This window comes from Pan paniscus, chromosome 1, assembly GCF_029289425.2.
Source record: "Pan paniscus chromosome 1, NHGRI_mPanPan1-v2.0_pri, whole genome shotgun sequence".
Taxonomy (NCBI): domain Eukaryota; kingdom Metazoa; phylum Chordata; class Mammalia; order Primates; family Hominidae; genus Pan; species Pan paniscus.
The window spans coordinates 133134487-133157046 of NC_073249.2; the positions used below are offsets into that span (position 1 = coordinate 133134487).

The window sequence follows — 22560 nt, forward strand, 5'->3', positions numbered from 1 at the left end:
AGGTCAGGAGTTTGAGACCAGCCTGACCAACATGGTAAAACCCCATCTCTACTAAAATACAAAAATTGGCTGGGCGTGGTGGCACTCGCCTGTAATCTCAGCTACTTGGGAGGCTGAGGCAGGAGAATCGCTTGAACCCGGGAGGCGGAGGTTACAGTGAGCCGAGATCACATCACTGCACTCCAGCCTGGGCGACAGAGCGAGACTCCATCTCAAAAAAAAAAAAAACTCCTGTATCTCAATATTTTTAAACCACAGGCCTAAATAAAACTAATTTTGCTCAAGTTTTCTCAACCTAGGGAAAAAGAACTATGGTTCCATATTCAAAATAAATATTATAGACCCTTTTCCTAAGTAGGATTTTGTGGTTTACTGATTGGGTAATTTGATCATTAAAATTATGTGAAATCTGCCCGGGCACACCTCATGCCTGTAATCCCAGCACTTTGGGAGGCCAAGGCAGATGATCACCTGAGGTCAGGAGTTCTAGACCAGCCTGGCTAACATGGTGAAACCTTGTCTCTGCTAAAAATACAAAAATTAGCCAGGCGTGGTGGCGGGCTCCTGTAATCCCAGCTACTTTGGAGGCGAGGCACGAGAATCGCTTGAACCTGGGAGGCGGAGTTTGCAGTGAGCCGAGATCACGCTATTACGCTATTGCACTCCAGCCTGGGCGACAGAGCGAGACTGCGTCTCAAAAAAAAAAAAAAAAAAAGAAAAATTATGTGAAATCATGTGATTTGCCTGGGAAAACTTGTTTAGATATTGAGCTACTTATGCCTTCTAGCCTTTATATTAATTGTATGTAATGTTATTAAATATATATATAGTTCATCTTTACATTTGGAAATGCCCAACATTTTTTTCATATAAGTCCTTAAACAAGCGTTCATTTTATTTTAAATCTATACAGTGAACTGGCCAAGATATTTTAAGAGGGAACTTTAATATCCCATTTATTGTTTTTATAACCCTGGACTTATAAAAATGGGTTGTTTGAAGGGTTATTTTGAAAGTGGGGGGGAAAAAAAAACTTAGTTGCTAATGTATCTAAACTTCAGCAGAGCTTTTTGGTGATCTCCTACCTGCACCCTCAACTCTTGACAAAGAAGCAAGATTATAGATTCATTTTCTGAAGGGGATCATGTATGGAATTTTTTAATGAGTTTTTACTTTTACCTCTCTACTCTTGATTTTCTATTATTGAATAATCTTTTAAAACACTGATTTTTAAGGCTTTATATATGTTTTCCAGGCTGATGTTCACATCTTTTTTTCATGAACTATCAGAATATAGTGAACACTTTTCAAATATTTAAGGACTTAATGTTTAAAAAGCCATAAAATAGAGAGTGGTAATACTACCAAATAATTACTTAAAACTGAAAGCTAAGTTATCAATAGTTTATATAAGAGATGTTTTCTGAGGAGATGTGCATCCAGTGAGACCAAGGTAGAAAGTTTATATAATTGTTTCTTTTCCAGTAAATATGAAAAAAAAAAGCTATAGCTTGTTTATTACATGTCCAAAATACAGTGGAGCCTTACTTTAACACAATGTACTGTAACTTGGAATTTGTTCTGTTATGAGTCTATCTTGAATTCCCATCCATGAAACTGTAGTCACCAAAAGCAACAAGTATTTTCACATGATGTAAAAGACCATACTATGATGGCCATTGCTAGAAATTGAATCACAAATAATAGCTAATAATTTTTCATTTTTCAAAAAAGATCATTTGGATAGCAGCTATGTATAAAATGGAAAATAAAAAATTATTCTATTTTGCATGAATAGTTCAGACTTTCCCATACCACAGCCAAGCAGTAACTAAAATTAGGATCTTAATTTTCAATGATAAAAGGTCTAAGGTTCATTTAATTATGCTCCTTTAACACTGTCTTTCTAGATTTTTCACCCAGTATTTTCAATATTTGGGAATGTAAACAATTGATATATTTATTGTATGTTGGCTAGCAGTTCATCCTTCTGCAAAATATGCATTCAGAGAAATGTGAAGCTTGTTTTAATGAAGACTTAAACCATTTGTGTCATTTGTGTTTTCATATTCAAATACACCAAATTAAAATTCTGAACCTATATTTTTCATCATTAACTTCCTAATATACCAGAACATATAACTTTTTCATGTAAAGTTGGCAATGGGATATGGCAGTTTTATTTTTGAAAAATATGTAACATGACTTTAATATTTTTATAGTTTTCAGAATTAGAAACATAGGAAGGGAAAATGTTTTAATTAGATAAGTCAACTTTTTATGTGTCTGTAGTGTACTATAATAGCAAATTATAAAGCATTATTAAATATTTATAATAATTTTTAATATTACCTACATTATGAATTTAACTAAAATAAAGTGTGAGTTGTATATTTTTTAATTGGGTTGTTTCAATAGCTGGAAGCATCCTGAAGCATTATATTGATTTTTGAACTATTTGAACTCAAACTGAGTATGATTTGAAAATAAATTAATAATTTAAAAACATCCAAATCATAAAGCTATTTATGCATTCATTCATTCCACAAAGATTTATTGAATGCCTGCTATGTGTTAGGCACTGTGCTACAGATGGACACAGATGAAAAATAACTCCTATACTCAAGGAATATACGATATATTTGGGGGGAAAGGGAGGAATCTGTATGTGAATAAGAGCAATAAAAGGCTGCATCTGTTGGCTGGGCGCAGTGGCTCACACCTGTAATTCCAGCACTTTAGGAGGCCGAGGCGGGCAGATCACTTGAGGCCAGAAGTTCGAGACCAGCCTGGCCAACATGGTGAAACCCTGTCTCTACTAAAAATACAAAAATTATTCGGGCATGGTGGTACATGCCTGTAATCCCAGCTACTTGGGAGGCTGAGGGATAAGAATCACTTGAACCTGGGAGGTGGAGGTTGCAGTGAGCCGAGATCACACCACTGCACTCCAGCATGGGTGACAGAGCCAGACTCTGTCCCAAAAAAAAAGAAAAAAGGCCGGGCGCAGTGGCTCATGCCTGTAATCCCAGCACTTTGGGAGGCCGAGGTGGGCAGACCACGAGGTCGGGAGATTGAGACCATCCTGGCCAACATGGTGAAACCCCGTCTCTACTAAAAATACAAAAATTAGCTGGGCGTGGTGGCATGTGCCTGTAGTCCCAGCTACTCAGGAGGCTGAGGCAGGAGAATCGCTTGAACCAGGGAGTTGGAGGTTGCAGTGAGCCAAGATCATGCCACTGCACTCCAGCCTGGTGACAGAGCAAGACTCCGTTTCAAAAAAAAAAAAAAAAGCTGTATCTGTTGATAGAAGTAATGAAAAGGATTGGGGCATGTGGAAGGAAGTGGGATTGAGTAGCAGGTTAAGGATAAGAAAAACTTCCCTGAAGAAATTAGCTTTAGAGTAGGGTCAGATGACAAGGTGTGGTAGGCATTCTGGGCAGAAATCCTTGTTTGCCTGGTTTGTAAATATGCCCTTATTGAATGATGGAGTAGTTAATATGTAAACTTTAGAAGTTCAAGGAAAACATCTTCAAAAGCTTATTCTTATAGAAAGGAATGGCTTCTGTTGAGATAAGCGTAGGTTAAGTTTGGAAAAGTCATAAAAAGATGAAAGCTTGCTAATTTCCTCTAAATATATCAGGATATGGTCATATGTAGTTCCGCTACCAGAGAAGTCAACAAAAGCTTTAACATGTTTCCTCAGCAATGACTAAATGTGTAAAATGTCATGCAAGATTTTGATGTGTCTGCTGGTCCATTATTTTAAGGTTCATGTTTTACAATGAACATTACTTATTTTGATTATTTTCCCTCTTTCTTTGCTCACTGTTGATTCTTGCATTCTATTCAAGTTCACTTTTTTTTTTTTTTTTTTTTTTTTTTTGAGACAGGGATCTCACTCTTTCTTAGGCTGGTGTACTGTGGCATGATCATGGCTCACTGCAGCCTCAACCTCCCAGGCTTAAGCCATCCTCCCACCTCAGCCTCTCAAGTAGCTGGGACTACAGACATGCACCACCACACCTGGCTAACTTTTATTTTTGTAGAGACAGGATCTCGCTATGTTGCCCAGGCTGGTCTTGAACTCTTGGACTCAAGTGATCCTCTCACCACAGCCTCCCAAAGTGCTGGGATTACAGGCATGAGACACAGTACCTAGCCTCCTTAGTAATTCTTTACCAAAGGTCTTTAGGGACAGTAAATTTTCTAGATCCCATTTGTCTGAAATGTCTTTATTTTGCACTCAACCTTTGTTTTTTGTTTTTGTTTTTGTTTTTTATAGAGATCAGTTTTCATTATGTTGCCCAGATTGGAGTGCAGTGGTTATTCACAGGTGTGATCATCGCATACTACTGCCTAGAACTCCTGAACTAAACAATCCTCCTGCTCCAGCCTCCCAAGTTGCTGAGACTACAGGCACATGCCACCACACCCAGCTTAGTTTGCACTCAAATGATCATTTGACATTACAGAATTCTAAAAGTCCCCAAATACAATATTGAAAACCAGATACAACCCAAATGTCTATCAACAGCTGAATGGATAAATCCATTGTTGTATAGTCATACAATGAAATACTCAGCAATAAAAAAGAATCAACTACTGGTATACACAATAACATGGATGAATTACAGAAACACTATGCTGAGTGAAAGAAGCTAGACATGAGTACATACTGTATTATTTCTTTTTTCTTTTTTTTTTTTTAAGACGGGGTCTCGCTCTGTCACCCAGGCTGGAGTGCAGTGGCATGATCATGGCTTACTGCAGCCTCAACCTCCCAGGCTCAAGTGATCCTCCCACCTCAGCCTCCCAAGTAGCTGGGACTACTGGCGCATGCCACCATGCCTGGCTAATTTTTATATATTTTGTAGAGATGGGGTTTTGTTATGTTGCCCAGGCTGGTCTCAAACTCCTGGGCTCAAGTGATCCTGCCTCCTCAACCTCCCAAAGTGCTGGGATTACAGGTATGAGCCTCTGTACCTGGCCTGTATTATTTATTTTACTTGAAATTTTAGGAGAGATGAAGTTAATCTATAACTACTTGTTATCTATTGTTGTATCTGGATGACTTTGAGGCATCCAGATGCAGCAATGGATAAGTCAAGACTGCAGTCTCACCTGAAGGCTGGATTGAGGGTCTGTTTCCAAGCTCACTCGTGTAGTTGTTGGCAGGACTCAGTGCCTCACACGTTGTCAGACTGAGTTCCTTAATTCTTCACTGGGTGTAGGCCAGAGGCCTCCTTCACTCAGTTCCTTGCCACAGTGTTCTCTTCAAAGGACAGCTTATAACATACAGCTAGGTTCCTACAGAGTGAATGATTGAGAGAGAGCAAGATAGAAGCCAGCCTTTTGTTAACCTAATCCTGAAAGTGACATCCATCATTTTTGTCATATTCGTTTCATTAGAACTCACTAAGTCCAGCCCACATTCAAAGGTTTGAAGACCAGAAAATGGGATCCCTGGACATCTTACAGGTCAAACTTAATTTTAATAGTAATGTTTTACATGTAACAATGCAGAATGACCATGAATAGTATGTATTTTTAGAAGGCTCATGCACTAAAACTCTCATCTTTTGGTTAATGCCTAAAATTCCAGGGAGCTTTGACCTTTCAGTTTAAGGATTTAATTAGTAAAATATAGATTATTTAAGGTAAATTTCCTTTTGGGCCTGAGTAATAGTACTGGTTACCGTTAAAAAATGTGGGGGTTGGGGCATTGACCCCCCTGCACAGTTGAAAATCCACAGATAACTTTTGACTACCCCAAAACTTAACTACTAATAGCCTACTATTGACCAGAAGCCTTGCAGATAACTAGTTGATTAATACATATTTTATATATTGTATATATTATATATTGCATTCTTACAATAAACGAGAAAAGAAAATTTTAAGAGAATCATAAGGAAGAGAAGTGGAAGTGGATCATCATAAAGGTCTTCATCCTTGTCTTCATGTTAAGTAAGCTGAGGAGGAAGAGGAGGGGTTGGTCTTTCTGTCCAGGGGTGGTGGAGGCAGAAGAAAATCACTGCATAAGTGGAACTTCCCAGTTCAAACCCGTGTTGTTCAAGGGTCAACTGTATTGTATATACTATATATACCTAAAATTAAATATACTGTATTTGCCCTAAATCCACTTCAGATAAAGAAGATAGGCAAAGAATATGGCAAACCTGGTAAGCCCACGTAAAAACACTTCTTTTTTTTTTTTTGGCCTATGGTAGATTTGTTGATAGACCAGCTCAATCTTCTCATATTATAACTATGTACTGACAATTTTAGTATCTTATGTTTGTTTCTTGACCTTAGATTGTATATGAGTTGGTTTTCTCCTTTCTTTTTTTTTTCTTTACTTGAAAGGGCCATGCTTGCAAGTGAATATTAGACATTGCATGATTTTCTAATATTCTCTCCAGTTTTCTACACCTACCTCTGTCATCTTAATTTCTATTTTCATGCATTTGCTCAAATTAAAGATGTGGAGATTAAATGAATGAACACATGTAAAGCACGTAGATTAGTATCCAGCAGATATTAAGTGGCCAATACTATTATGATTGATGCTGTTGTTCTTTGATACTTTGATCTCCACAACCTACATCCAATTGGTTCACTTTCCTTCTACACGATTTGTCTGCTCTTCAAATCTAACCTTTCTCTTCTGTTCATCTTCTTACATAGTCTCACTGCTACTTGGCCCTACTAAAATTTATTTTTGCTTCTTACCACATTTGCCACAAATGTTGATATAAACCATTTCCATTCTTCTGAGATGTATCACCTACTTACAGAGGTTATTATCTACCCAAAATCTTCTCTTCTTCACTCCACTTGAACATACTTGCATTCACATTCTCCTCTCTGTTTCAGATATCAACTCTTTCCTGCTGGCTCAAAGGAAGGTGCATTCTTTTCTGACTACACCCACATCTCTGTTTATTATCCAGTTCAGTTAGCATTAGGCTCGGCTGCAAATAGAAAAATCTCTAATTAACAGTGGCTTTTAACAAGGTGTTTCCATCAGGTGAAAAATCTAGAAGGCGGCTCTTGAGGGCTCATAGGGCAGCTCCACAAGTTGATTTTTCCATCTCACTGCTATGCCATCTCTAAAGCATGCCTTCATCCTTATGGCACAAACTTGCTGCCTGAAAACCAGCGAACCCAACTTTCCAGGAAGTAAAATGCACTTTAAAAGATCAGGAGGGCTGGGCGAGGTCGTTTAGGCCTATAATCCCAGCACTGTAATCCCAGCACTTTGAGAGGCCGAGGCGGGTGAATCACCTGAAGGCAGGAGTTCAAGACCAGCCTGCCCAACATGGTGAAACCCCGTCTCTACTAAAAATACAAAAAAAAAAATTAGCCAGGAATGGTGGCGGGCACCTGTAATCTCAGCTACTCAGGAGGCTGAAGCAGGAGAATCGCTTGAACCCGGGAGGCGGAGGTTGCAGTGACCCAAGATTGCGCCATTGCACTCCACCCTGGGCGACAGAGCAAGACTCCGTCTCCAAAAAAAAAAGTCAGGGACGGCCTCCTCTCTTTTAGATGCCGTCCCTAAAGACATGCACACAATTTATACCTAATTGGCTAAAACGTAGTCACATAGCCACATTTGGCTGCAAGAGAGACTATAAAATAAGCTATTTTAAGCTGGGAAGCAGTGTGTCCATCGACACAGTGTTCTGTGACTTTAAATAAAAAAATTGGTTTTCTGTCATAAAGAAGTAGAGACTAGGTTTGGTGAGGCACTCATTCATCCTTTCTCACCTCCAACAATAATTTGCGTTTACTTATTTTTTCAACCCCTTCCCATCCCCTCAAACATAGTTCTCTACCTTTTATCTCAAAAGATAACCAAAAAAACCTCTTGATTCTGGTCATACTCTTCCTTTCACTGTAACAATAACAACAACAACAACAACAACAAAACCTTATTCTTCTCCTTTACAATTTCTTTAACGTTTTTTTCTTTTCTGCTATTCCCAATCCCTAAACACCATCTCACGTTATACAGCTTTCCACTTCGTCTCCGAGTTCCTGCGAGCACCTTATATCCCTTTTACCCCAACCAAGTCCTTAAATTTTATTTATATTTAGCGTCACAATACACGAGTAAATATTGTCTTTTTTAAAAAAGCACAAATATCTCAAACTTCTCCCTTGGACATACCAATGGCTACATTAAGCTCTTTAGAACGTAGAAATGAAAGAACGCCTCCCGGGTTCAAACGATTCTACTAAACAAATGAAAGAACGAATGGCATGTAAGTGCGTTTTTACAATTCATGTGAACGGGTACGCTAAGACCCTCTGTCACTGCGGGCTTCGCTGCCCCGATGAAGGTCTTTCCCAGCAAAAATCTGGCTTGCCTTCTACAGCTCTGAAATGCACACTTAAACCCAGGCCCTTTGTCTCTGACCGCCCTGGCCTGAACTGGCTGGGCGGAGATTCTCGCGAATTCTCGGATCTGCGCGGAAAACGCGCTCGAGGCAGTTCTCTGACGCATTTCCGGAGCGCCAGGGAAGAGGGAAGTCGTGGTGGTCGCGAGGGAGCCGGAAAGATGGTGGTTACCAGATCTGCACGGGCTAAGGCCAGCATCCAAGCCGCGTCGGCTGAAAGTTCCGGGCAAAAGGTAGGAAATCCAGTCTTCCCTACTTCTCGCCGCTTCGCAGAGCCGCGCTCAGGCAGGCGGGGCGGCGCAAGGGTCCGGTTAAGGGTGAGGACCTGCCGACAGAGAGGACCCGAGCTTGCCGCGCGCTTGGGTCTCCCAGGCCCAGTGCTAAGCCTGTCACGGAAACTGTTTAGCCCTCACCACTGTCTCTTAAGGCAATTTTTAGTATGGAAGAGAGGTTAGATAACTTTATTTGGGTCGTTCAACTCCTTAATGCAGAAGCACAGTTCGAACTTTTAAACCTTACTGTTAACACGGTACCAAGGAGGGTTAATTTCGGCCACCATGCACAAGCCCCATTTAGGGGGGCTGGAAAAAAAGCTTCGTTTTCACGTGGGGAGGCTGGCAGCTGTCCAGCATCACCTCCTTAAGGCGTGAGGAGGGCTGTGGTGTCGTCGCCTGGTGACTCTTAGTGGCGTTAGTCGGCTGTCTCATTCTGACTCAGCGATGCAGGGAACGGAGCGGCGGCGATTTTTTCCTGTACGTAAAGGTAAGGGCGGCGACTGATTCCATCAGTGTGTTCCTAAACACATCGGTGTTCAGAGTTAATATTCCCTTTTTCCCCTCTTCTATAGGTGGGTCAGAATGTTGGTCTACCCGTTATATTTGACTTTAAACAGAAAAATTTTAATTGTTCTGCTTCTGAAGTTACATCTAGGAAGGATGAGGCTAGTGAAGTAAATGCAGGGTTGGATCCAGTGTTTAAATTTTGATTTTTTTGTTTGTTTGTTTTTGATTCGGAGTCTTGCTCTGTCACCCAGGCTAGAGTGCAGTGGCGCAACCTCGGCTCACTGCAACTTCTGCCTCCCGGATTCCAACAATTCTCCTGCCTCAGGCTCCTGAGTAGTTGGGATTACAGGTGCGCACCAACACGCCCCGCTAATTTTTTTACTTTGAGTAGAGATGGGGTTTCACTATGTTGGCCAAGCTGTCTCGAACTCCTGACCTCGTGATCCACCTGCCTCGGCCTCCCAGAGTGCTGGGATTACAGCCGTGAGCCACCGCGCCCGGCCAAATTTTGATTTTTTAAAAATCATGAGTTGGGCAGGTTTTTTTGTTTTTTGTTTTAAAGGTAATCTTGTTTACTGGGTTTTAGCTTTTGGGGTCAGTATTTCATTTGCTTTGCCCTTGTTCCAGCCCTACCTAAATTACAGTGTGTTTTCTCTGGTTTGCAGAGTTTTGCTGCTAATGGGATTCAAGCGCATCCAGAAAGTAGTACTGGATCTGATGCCCGAACTACTGCTGAATCACAGACCACTGGGAAGCAAAGTTTAATCCCTAGAACTCCTAAAGCTAGAAAGAGGAAGAGCAGAACTACAGGCTCACTACCAAAGGGAACTGAACCATCTACGGATGGAGAGACCTCTGAGGCAGAGTCAAATTATTCTGTGTCTGAGCACCATGATACCATTTTAAGGGTAACTAGGAGAAGGCAGATCTTAATTGCATGCTCCCCAGTGTCCAGTGTTAGGAAAAAGCCGAAAGTAACTCCAACAAAGGAGTCTCACACTGAAGAAATAGTGTCTGAAGCAGAATCTCATGTTTCAGGTATTTCTAGAATTGTGCTTCCCACAGAAAAAACTACAGGAGCCAGAAGAAGTAAGGCTAAATCTCTGACAGATCCAAGCCAAGAATCTCATACAGAAGCTATATCTGATGCTGAGACATCAAGCTCAGACATTTCATTCTCTGGAATTGCAACTAGAAGAACCAGGAGTATGCAGAGGAAATTAAAGGCACAAACTGAAAAGAAAGATAGTAAGATTGTACCAGGAAATGAGAAACAGATCGTGGGTACACCTGTGAATTCAGAGGATTCAGATACCAGACAAACTTCCCATTTACAAGCAAGATCTCTTTCTGAGATAAATAAGCCAAATTTCTATAATAATGACTTTGATGATGATTTCTCCCACAGAAGTTCAGAAAATATATTAACAGTGCACGAACAGGCCAATGTTGAATCTCTTAAAGAAACAAAACAGAATTGTAAGGATTTGGATGAAGATGCCAATGGAATAACAGATGAGGGGAAAGAAATTAATGAGAAAAGTTCTCAGCTGAAGAATCTTTCTGAACTTCAGGACACTAGCCTTCAACAGTTAGTTTCTCAGAGACATTCAACCCCCCAAAATAAAAATGCTGTATCAGTGCACTCTAATCTGAACTCTGAGGCTGTAATGAAATCATTAACTCAAACATTTGCAACTGTGGAAGTAGGCAGATGGAATAACAACAAAAAGAGCCCCATAAAAGCAAGTGACTTGACAAAGTTTGGTGATTGCGGTGGTAGTGATGATGAAGAAGAGTCCACAGTTATAAGTGTCAGTGAAGACATGAACAGTGAAGGGAATGTAGATTTTGAATGTGATACCAAACTATACACGTCTGCGCCCAACACATCTCAGGGTAAAGATAATTCTGTCTTATTAGTTCTCAGCAGTGATGAAAGCCAACAGTCTGAAAACAGTGAGAATGAAGAGGATACTTTATGTTTTGTTGAAAATAGTGGCCAAAGGGAGTCATTAAGTGGAGACACAGGAAGTCTGTCATGTGACAATGCATTGTTTGTAATTGACACAACTCCTGGAATGAGTGCTGATAAAAATTTTTACTTGGAAGAGGAAGACAAGGCAAGTGAGGTTGCCATTGAGGAAGAAAAAGAAGAGGAAGAGGATGAAAAAAGTGAAGAAGATTCATCAGACCATGATGAAAATGAAGATGAGTTTAGTGATGAAGAAGACTTCCTAAATAGCACAAAGGCTAAACTGTAAGTTTTTCCTTTATTTTTATAAGTTTTTGATACATGTATTTCAAGTGGTTAATTTACCATAAAAATATGAAATGTTAGCCTGGGGAATGAGAAAATCACTGCCTTGGGTTCTTCATGGAATGGCTCTTCTATCCAGCATTTCCCTTGTCTTTTTGGATACCTATTTTAGTCATATTTTTCCCACCAATCATAGCTAAAGGTGCTCCTTTTGGTGACATATTAGAAATCAATCTGTTGGATGCAGTGACTCATGCCTGTAATCCCAGCACTTTGTGAGGCTGAGGCAGGAGGATCACTTGAGCCCAAGTAGGTGTTTGAGATCAGCCTGGGCAATATAGGGAGACCCTATCTCTACACAAAAAATTTTTTTTAAATTAGCCATGTGTGGTGCCCTGTGCGCCTGTGGTCCCAGCTACTTGGGAAGCTGAGGTGGGAGGATTGCTTGAGCCCTGCACATTGAGGCTGCGGTGAGCCATGATTGTGCCGCTGCACTCCAGCCTGGGCAATGGAGGGAGATGTTGTCTCAAAAAAAAAAAAAAAAAATCATATGTTAAGATTTTTGTATGTGATTGTTAAGAGCAGTAAGTGACTCGTACCTGTAATTTCAGCATTTTGAAAGGCTGAGGCAGGTGGATCACTTGAGCCCTGGAGTTCAAGACTGGCTTGGGCAACATGGGAAAAACCCATCTCTACAAAAATTTTTTTTAAAAAGCTGGGCATGGTGGCAAGCACCTGTGGTCCCAGCTACTGGGGAGGCTGAGGTGAGAGGATCACTTACTTGAGCTCAGGAGGCAGAGGTTGCAGTGAGCCGAGATCGCGCCACAGCGCTCCAGCATGGGTGACAGTGAGACCCTGTCTCAAAAAAAAAAAAAATATGTACTCTCTTCTGCTTGCATTCTTTCACTCAGAATATTATTTCTGTAATTCATCCATGTTACTGTATATACCAGTAGTTCATTCTTTTTTATTGCTGAGTGGTATTCCATTGTATGACTATACAACAATGAATTTATGCATTCATTCAAGTAATGATAGACATTTGGGTTGTATCCATTTTTCAATATTGTGAGTATTTGGGAACTTAGAGTTCCATAATGTCAAATGATCATTTAAGATTGAGTGCAAACTTACTTTGGGAGGCCAAGATGGGTGTATCACCTGAGGTCAGGAGTTGGAGACTAGCCTGGCTGCTGGGTGTGGTGGCGGGCACCTGTTATCCCAGCTACTTAGGAGGCTGAGGCAGGAGAATTGCTTGAACCCGGGAGGTGGAGGTTGCAGTGAGCTGAGATCATGCCATTGCACTCCAGCCTGGGCAACAGAGCAAAACTTGGTCTCAAAAAAAAAAAGATTTAGTGCACACTAAGCTGGGTATGGTGTCATGTGCCAGTAGTTCCAGCCAGGGGACTACATATATACATTCAGGGTTGAGAATTACTGCCAAGACACTGCACTAGAATGATTTCACTTTCCAGTAGAGGTTGATTATGCTTTCAACTACTCAGTGTATATGGATAATTAGGGAGGAAAGTTACTGTAAGTCCAAGTGTACTTCTTAAAAGGACCCTTCCATAATATAAAGTAGAAATTATTACATAAATATAGCAGGAGCCCGGGTCAACCCTAGAAAATCCCAATTTGGTAGGTCTGGGGTATGATATTTGTATTTTTAAAACACTCCTGTGGGATGGATGCTCATTGCTGTTCGAGACTCACTTTAGAGATACTAGCAAATGCCCTTAGTCACCCAGGAAAAAAACATTTAAGTTTTGACAACTTGGAAGTTCAAGAACCTGCCTTTCTCATTAGTTTTAGAAATGGAGATGTGTACATTTATTAACTCACTACCTATATATGAAGTTGAATTGTCAGGTATATTCTCTTCTCTCCTTTTCTGTAATTTATAAAATATCTTTATGAAATCTGTTGGTATTTTATATGGCCTTAATCTTCTTTTTTTGTTGTTGAGACGGAGTCTTGCTCTTTGTCACCCAGGCTGGAGTGCAGTGATGCGATCTCAGCTTACTGCAACCTCAGTCGCCTGGGTTCAAGAGATTCTCCTACCTCAGCCTCCCTAGTAGCTGGGATTGCAGGCGTACACCACTACACCTGGCTAATTTTTTATATTTTTAGTAGAGACAGGGTTTCACCATTTTGGCCAGGCTGGTCTTGAACTCTTGACCTCAAGTGATCCGCCCACCTTGGCCTCTCAAAGTGCTGGGATTACAGGCATGAGCCACTGCGCCCGGTGCCTTAATCTTCTCTAAGAAAATCTGGAGAATATCCACCGTGGCTAACACGTTGAAACCCCGTCTCTATTAAAAATACAAAAAAAATTAGCCGGGTGTGGTGGCGGGCACCTGTAGTCCCAGCTACTCCGGAGGCTGAGGCAGGAGAATGGCGTGAACCCGGAAGGCGGAGCTTGCAGTGAGCCGAGATCGTGCCACTGCACACCAGCCTGGGCGACAGAACCAGACTCTGTCTCAAAAAGAAAAAAAAAAAAGAAAGAAAATCTGGAGAATAAATTTGGATGTGTTCCCCCAAAACCTTTTTTGTTTAATTCATTGTTCATCCAGAGTTTCTTCTAAATGACTTTACTAGATTGAAAATATTTACAGGAGTTTAAGACCAGTTTGGGCAACATATTGAGACTCTGTCTCTACAAAAAAAAAAGAAAAGAAAAAATGAGCCAGGTGTTGGGTGTGCACCTGTAGTCCCAGCCACCCAGGGAGGTTGAGGCGGGAGGATCACTTGAGTCCCAAGAGTTCAAGGCTGCAGTGGTCACCACTGCACTCCATCCTGGGCCAACAGTGAGACCCTGTCTCAAAAAATAAAATAAAATGATGAAAAATATATTTATTTGGAGTTTTTTTTCAGGAATTCCTCATAAAAATAAGATGCTTTTTTTTCTTTATTGTGGACAATACAAGGGCAGAGAAGAATAACTGATTTTTTAAAATGCCATCTTATATGTTTCCATTTTGATTTAATTACTTGATCTTTAAGTGATGATTTCTTTTTCAGTCTGAAGTTGACAAGCAGCAGCATAGACCCTGGTCTGAGTATCAAGCAGTTGGGTGGTTTGTATATTAATTTCAATGCAGATAAACTACAGTCTAACAAGAGAACCCTAACACAGATCAAGGAGAAAAAGCAAAATGAGGTAAGTTAATTGTGCTGTTAGGTTTTCACAGAACTAACCAATCACTTTTAGAAATTAGTCCTTGGTAAAAGACTAATTTTCCTACAGTGAAACCACATTGGCCTAATGTGTTAGTTTTTTCCTTCTCTCTAAAACAGTCATTTCTTTTTACAATAAAATCCTATCTATGAATGATAATGCTTTAAAAATAAATCAGTACAGGGTCAGTGTTCCTCATCTTATACCCACCAATTATGATTCCAGGGGTTTTGTTTTTTTCCCTTTTCTTGCTATACTTTTAGTTCTTAAGTTCTTAACTAGTGTAGACTGTTGAGAATCTGAAAGCTGTGAATGCCTGCCTGCCTCTTCCACCCGGAAAAAAATGCACATGTGCATATAGACATTTTACATATAATTTCAGAAGGAATTACTGTTAAGGTAACTTTACCCAAACCCTTAGCTTTAGCCAACACCTTGCACTGTTTTCTCCTAAATCTATTTTCTAGCCTTGATGCTTCTCACTGTCACTTTCAGACCTTTAAATCCAAGTACCTATTTGTTCATTTAGATGTCCTCAGGTACTTGACGTCACTAATTCCCCTTTCCCTGCCTGAACCAGGAATCCTCTTTTTGTATTCTTTTTTCTGGCTAATGAAACCAAAATCTCTTTTCCTTTTGTAGTCAGTCACCAAGCCTCTAGGGGAAGATATTTCTCTGCTTCCTCCTTTTCAAGCGACTGTCACCAGCTAGTGCAGGCCTTTGCTTCTCATCTAAACTACTCCAGTGGCTTCCTTATTGACCTTGTTTTCATCTTGTTCTTCAAGCCATCCTCCACACTTCTAGATTTCTCTGTCTAGAAACACAAATCCGGCTGGGCAAGGTAGCTCACATCTATAATCCCAGCACTTTGGGAGGCTGAGGCAGGAGAATTGTTGAAGCCCAGGAGTTTGAGACCAACCTGGGCAACATAGCTAGACCACATCTCTCCTCCCTGCCCCCAAAAACACACCACACACACAGATGTGACAGTATTCTCTTAAATCCTTCAAAGTACCTCTCTACCCCACCCAGCTGTCATCTGCTCTATTCTTGCCACTGAAGACTACTGTAGTTGCCTGAACTTACCCTGCTTTTCCCCAAGCAAGTGCAAAATAATTGATCGTTGCCCTTGGGGAATATTTTACCTCCAGTCCTTCTCACAACCCCTCTGTTTCCATAACATCTAGCATAGATCTGATTCATTATTGATCATGTGATATGTTAACTTACCATCTTTTCTTTATAGTCCTAAAACAGGGTTTTTCAGTCTCAGCACTACTGATGTTTTGGGCTGCATAATTTTGTTGTGAGATGTTCCGTGCATAGTAGGATGTTTAACAGCATCCCTATCTTTTGCCCACTAGATGTCAGTAGCATTCTTCCTTATCCTCACCACCACCAAAAATGTCTCCAGACATTGCCAGATGCTCCCAGTTGAGAACCACTGTCCTTGAGCGTACTACAGTACTTGACTCACAGCAAACTCTTAATCATTTGTTAAGTAAATATCATGCCCCCTTTTATGAGTGATGGGAAAGCCTAGACGGCTGCCTATACCACACAGAAACATCTAGGCCTGAACCTGAATTGTGTGCCTGACTGTTAATTTCTGAGTTGATCATTTCAAATGTCAGTCCCAAATTAATGCTTGTACTATATTCCTGTAAACTATTTTGAGGTCTACAGAGCAGTCTTACTTGGTTCTTGTACTGAGAAAAATACTAATTAACCTGAGGTTCCTTTAATCACACAGAGTTTTAGGAGAATATAATCATCCTAGTCAAGTAACAAAAGTACAGAAATCATTTAGGAAAAGATAAACAGATTTGACTGCACAAATTTATTTATTTATTTTGGAGAAATGGCGTTTTCTTATGTTACCCAGGCTAGTCTTGAACTCCTGGCCTCAAGTGATTGTCCTGCCTTGGCCTCCTAAAGAGTTGGGATTATAGGCATGAGCCATCGTGCCTGGCCTTTTTTTTCTTTTTTCTTTTTTTTTTTTGGGAGGGAGCTGGGTGGGGGGGGAGACAGGGTCTCACTCTGTCACCCAGGCTGGAGTGAGTGGCACAGTCATAGCTTGCTGCAGCCTCAAGCTCCTGGCCTCAAGTGATCCTTCTGCCTTAGCGTCCTGAGTAGCTGGGACTACAGGTGTGTGCCACCATGCCCAACTAATTTCCTTTTTTTTTTTTTACAGTCAGGGTCTTGCTATGTTGACCAAGGTGGTCTAAAACTCCTGGCCTCAAGTGATCCTCCTCCCTTGGCCTCCTCAAAGCACTAGGATTATAGGTGTGAGCCACTTTGCCAGGCTGACTAAAAATTTTAAAACTTACAGAAGTTTAAACTGTTGAAAAACTTATATAACATTCTGACATTATTTTAAAACCAATTTTATGTTTTTATAGCTTCTGCAGAAAGCCGTCATTACACCTGATTTTGAAAAAAACCACTGTGTTCCACCATATAGTGAATCAAAGTATCAACTTCAGAAAAAACGCAGAGTAAGTACAGTGACTTAATTAAAATGCTTAGATACGTTTGGCTATATATTTTCAGCTTATACAACATAACTGCACAATTAAACTGTATCTGTTGGTCTATATATGAGTCCAAAGAAAATAATTACAGATTTCTAAGGGCTGTAAAATATAGTACCATAAACACATTATGTATAGATTTTCACATCTTTGCAGCCACAATAGTGCATCTATAAGTAGAGGTTTTTAAAAAATATATATATATATAGATTGCTTCTATCTGCCATTTCGACTAGTTATCCAGAGAGCTTGAAGGAAAGTTGAGGATGGTATTCTAGTAATGTTACTATAATATGGAGCACCCTGGCACATGGTAGGCACTAACTAAATACTTGTTGTATGAATGAAACAAAATTAAATAACTTGTAGGAGTTTTCAAAAGAATTGTATTTTGTTTTATTGTAGAAATAACACAAGGTTCTAGATCCTTGTATGAGTGGCATTCTGAGACTCCTGGGTGACTGAATAAAAATGTTTACATATAACCTCTAGAAACGAAAGTGTTTTTATACATTTTCTTACCGCATATAGTCTTAGACAATAAAAATTGAAGTTGTGTGTTATTCTCCCAGCAAGTCAGCAGTTACTCTCTGAGACAGAAAATAGATTTTACGGAGCCCTCATTTATGAAACTGATAATCCTGTGCCTAATTTAGCAGAGAAGTCACTTTTTGTGATTTAATTCCTTTTATCTCTATGATTCTGGATTTAAGTGCTTTCAATAAAGTAACCATTTGTTTTTAATTTACAAAATTTTCTGTATGTGTTACTTCAGGGGAAATGAATTATAATGTATGCTCTTAGCTGTTAGAATGTTTATTTTTGAAATCATAATTTCAGAAAGAACGACAAAAAACAGCAGGGGATGGCTGGTTTGGTATGAAAGCTCCAGAAATGACAAATGAACTGAAAAATGATCTCAAAGCACTGAAGATGAGAGCCAGCATGGACCCGAAAAGATTTTACAAGAAAAATGATAGAGATGGCTTCCCCAAGTACTTCCAGGTATGAAGCACACAGAATAGTGGTGATGATCTGTGAATTTTAGTTTGGAAAGCACTATAGTGTTCTTTAAAGTTTACTCCTAAAATAGAGGATATTTCCATTGTGCATGCCTAATGTATGGAACATATCTGCGTAGGCCATATAAGAATGGCCATTACCCAATTCAGCCACTAACTTTTAATTTGATCACATTTAGAGAGATGGTGTTACAAATGGTTTCCAGGTCAGCTAAAACATGTTGAACCTATAAAGTTCACTATGTGAATGTATGAATAGTATCAGCCTAACAGCAAGAGTCCATACAGGATGGAGGGGTAAAAGGGTATCACGTGTACTAATCCAAGTTGGTTTTTAAAATGTTTTCATCTGTTCGTGTTACACCTCTGCTCAGAAACATTCAGTGATGAATTATGACATAGGATTGGGTCTGTATCCTTTAATTTAGCCATTAATAATCCATACCCAAACGAGTTCACCTGCCTTTCATCATATAGCCCAACAAATTCCAACACACTTAGCTACTCAGTCTTGTCAGAACACGTACATACCAGTCCCTGCATAATTTGACTTTGCATATCCATGGTTCTTGTTTGCTTAGTGAAATTTTACCCATACAAATTCAAGCTAAATTGTCATTCTTTGTTAAATCTTCCTTACCTCTCTTAGGTACAATTGGTCACTTTGTCTTCAGAGCATCTATAGTGTTTTGTTCAGCACATGTTATGCTTTAATATTTTAGTTACTTTTTGTGGAGCTTCCTTAAGACTGCAGGCTCTGCACTGCAGGAACCAGATGTTCTTTGTTTCCCTAACATGTAACACAGTGCCTGGTGCATAGTGATCACTGTAAATTTTATTCAGTTGAGTGTATGAACAAATACAGAATGATCACTAAGTAGGCCAAGCTGGCAGCCTTTGTGATGACCTAGGAAACCAAATAGGTATGTAGTAGAATTTATGTGTCTAATTCATTGATTTGGGAAACTAGAACAAAAAGTATATGTTATCTGTTCCACTTTTCTCCTTTAGTTACACTGTGCATCATGAATTTAGTGTTTAGCAAAGAAATTTTGGATCTACTATAAACTACTGAAGAAACATAATAGCACCACTGTGCTACTTTTTTTTTTTTTTTGCTTTAAATAAATGGCAAAATTTACATTACTATTAGTGTAATGTAAGCTTGTTCTTTCCATTCCTTTCTCTAAATATAATTAGAGCTACACTGAAGTATGAAAGCATCTTGGCACTCAATGCATGACTTATTTCAATCAATTGTTCACAGATTGGAACCATTGTTGACAATCCAGCTGATTTCTACCATTCACGAATTCCCAAGAAGCAAAGGAAAAGAACTATTGTGGAAGAACTGCTGGCTGATTCTGAATTCAGAAGGTAAAGGAATTCATATTTATTTTATAATATGTATACTTTGCTTTAAAAATGTATAAACTTATAAATTTTCAAATAATTTAAAAATAACTCATTTATAATAACCCATAACATATTAACATGAATATATAGTTATGAAAAATAATTTAGTGCAAATCTCTTTAATGTCTGGCTTAACTAAAGACAGAGGCTCATACCTGCTTCTGCAGATAACACACATCACGTAGCCCCTGGAAAACACTACACTCATGAGAGAACGAGGGTGAAAAAAGCAATTAATGCCTTAGTATTCTTGAGAAAATAGTTTTTACCTAATGAATCCCTTGAAAGAGTCTACTCCACAGACCACACTTTGAAAACCATTGGTCGCTTCTAAGAAATATATATATCATACTGTGCATTTTCAGGTTAAGTGTGACTTTTTGTTTTGCTTAGTCCTGATTTTTGTGTTTTTATCCCTCAAAAATGTTTAAACCATTTGATACAGCCTGGTGGATGGATATAGTGCATATATAGATCATATATGGATAGATGGATATAGTGCATATAGTAGGAAAGTCTTCCTACTACAGTTGCCATTTTTTCTCCCTAGATTACAAGCAAGTGCTATGAGGTCAGAGACTATACTTGTCTTGTCCACCACTCCATTCCCAACTTTTACCCTAAGGTTATATTAACTTCTAATGTCTGATATATCAAACATAAAGTTCTGATTTTTCTTTTTCAGATACAACCGAAGGAAGTACTCAGAGATCATGGCTGAAAAAGCAGCAAATGCAGCAGGAAAAAAGTTCCGAAAGAAGAAGAAATTTCGCAATTAAGATTTACCAAGCAAACTGCAACATTTTACATCGCTCCTTTATTTACTTATTAAAGACATTTGGAAAACTAACACCATCATCTAAATTAATTTACCATAGACTGGCCCTGTTCATACAGGAATTTGTATTTGGAAAAAGTTGATTTGAGAATCGATTACATGCCCTTAGAAAATAGGAGTGTCTAAAAGACCCACCCTGGTATAGACTCTTTAAGGGAAAAAAGGAAAAAAAATCTCAACCATTTTAAGATAACTGATGGTTTGTAAAGTTTTCAATGCTTAGTTATTTAAAGAAAATTTAATTAAAAGATAGGAAGTATAAAGTTTGCTAACATGTTCAAAGAACTTTAAAAAATGATGAAAGATATATAAACATTGTAATTAATAGGTAGGTTTATGTGTGTATGTGTGTGTGTCTGTGTAGGGGACGGGAGATGGTAGAGAGGCAATGCCCTATAGTTAGCTATAAAATTCAGATCCAGAAAGTTGGGATACAAAGATATGAAGAATATGACCTAGAAAGCTTGGGCAGAGGAGCTGTTTTCCTTGCTTGGCAACTGAAACAGGGAGGAATAATTGGTTTTTATCTAGATTAAGTGTTGTGGTCCAAGTAAAACAGGATTAAACTATAATTTTAAGTTGGCCAGGGGTTCTTCGAAGTTAACCCAGCTTACCTCTTCTCCAGTGGTACAGTATGCACCCTGGCTAAGCTGGTTTCTGGCACCCAAGGAGTGTTGGTCATTTCTGTTGATACTTGGTGAGTTGTAGCTTCCTTTATGTTACTATTCACTTTACCTCTATTTTTCCAGCATACTGCTTCCTTGAGATATCAGCAAATATGAAATCTTTTTTTTTTTTAATAATAGTTTTGGGGTACATGTGTAGAACATGCAGGTTACATAGGTATACATGTGCCATGGTGGTTTGCTGCACCCATTAACCTATCTACATTAGGTATTTCTCCTAGTGCTATCCCTCCCCTAGTCCCCCACCCACAACAGGCCCCAGTGTGTGATGTTCCCCTCCCTGTGTCCATGTGTTCTCATTGTTTACCTCCCACTTATGAGTAAGAACATGCAGTGTTTGGTTTTCTGTTCTTGTGTTAGTTTTCTGTTCTTGCTGAGATGATTTCCAGCTTCAGCCATGTCCCTGCAAAGGACATGAACTCATGCTTTTTTATGGCCACATAGTATTCCATGGTGTTTATGTGCCACATTTTCTTTATCCAGTCTATCATTCATGGGCATTTGGGTTGGTTCCAAGTCTTTTCTATTGTGAACAGTGCCACAGTAAACATACATGTGTATGTGTCTTTATAGTAGAATGATTTATAATCCTTTGGGTATATACCCAGTAATGGGATTGCTGGGTCAAATGGTATTTCTGGTCCTAGATCCTTGCGGAATCACCACACTGTCTTCCACAATGGTTGAACTAGTTTACACTCCCACCAACAGTGTAAAAGTGTTCCTAGTTCTCCACATCCTCTCCAGCATCTGTTGTTTCCTGACTTTTTAATGATTGCCATTCTAACTGGCAATGAGATGGTATCTCATTGTGGTTTTGATTTGCATTTCTCTAATGAGCAGTGATAATGAGCGTTTTTTCATGTTTGTTGGCTGCATAAATGTCTTCTTTTGAGAAGTGTCTGTTCATATCCTTCACCCACTTTTTGACGGGGTTTTTTCTTGTAAATTTGTTTAAGTTCTTTGTAGATTCTGGATATTAGCCCTTTGTCAGATGGATAGATTACAGAAATTTTCTCCCATTCTGTAGATTGCCTGTGCACTCTGATAATAGTTTCTTTTGCTGTGCAGAACCTCTTTAGTTTAATTAGATCCCACTTGTCAATTTTGGCTTTTGTTGCCATTGCTTTTGGTGTTTTAGTCATGCAGTCTGCCCATACCTATGTCCAAAATCTCATATTTACTGCTTGGAGTCAAAAGCTAGTAATAGCAGAACTGACAATAACATTCATAGTTGGAGTTAGGGAAGCATCTATGTCTGTTCTCTTTTATTAAAAAAAAAAAACTACTTTTGTTTCTGGAATACTATGTTTTGCCTTCTACTGGATAAAATAAGGACCCAGTATGAGAGAATTGTCTCCTTTAGTGCTTCTGGCCTTCTACAAATGCCTGGATATTTAAATAATGGATGAAGTTATGTTTTGCTTTTTAATAAG

General features: G+C 39.3%; 1 protein-coding gene across 1 annotated transcript; it reads left to right on the top strand.

Moving 5' to 3' along the window:
- Positions 1–3891: 3891 nt before the first annotated feature.
- Positions 3892–20450, top strand: DNTTIP2 (deoxynucleotidyltransferase terminal interacting protein 2). The gene is made up of 7 exons (XM_003808436.6): positions 3892–8638; positions 9853–11447; positions 14472–14610; positions 17031–17126; positions 18003–18167; positions 19452–19561; positions 20286–20450. Exons 1-7 carry the CDS (start codon positions 8210–8212, stop codon positions 20377–20379), a joined length of 2628 nt encoding a protein of 875 aa, XP_003808484.4. The 5' UTR covers positions 3892–8209; the 3' UTR covers positions 20380–20450.
- The last annotated feature ends 2110 nt before the right edge of the window (positions 20451–22560 follow it).

Excerpts from the sequence above, each read along its gene's own strand:
- DNTTIP2 (XM_003808436.6), top strand. The coding sequence starts at position 8,210 with ATGAAAGAACGCCTCCCGGGTTCAAACGATTCTACTAAACAAATGAAA. Across the intron at positions 14,611-17,030 it reads AGGAGAAAAAGCAAAATGAG|CTTCTGCAGAAAGCCGTCAT; the intron begins GTAAGTTAATTG and ends ATGTTTTTATAG. Across the intron at positions 18,168-19,451 it reads GCTTCCCCAAGTACTTCCAG|ATTGGAACCATTGTTGACAA; the intron begins GTATGAAGCACA and ends AATTGTTCACAG.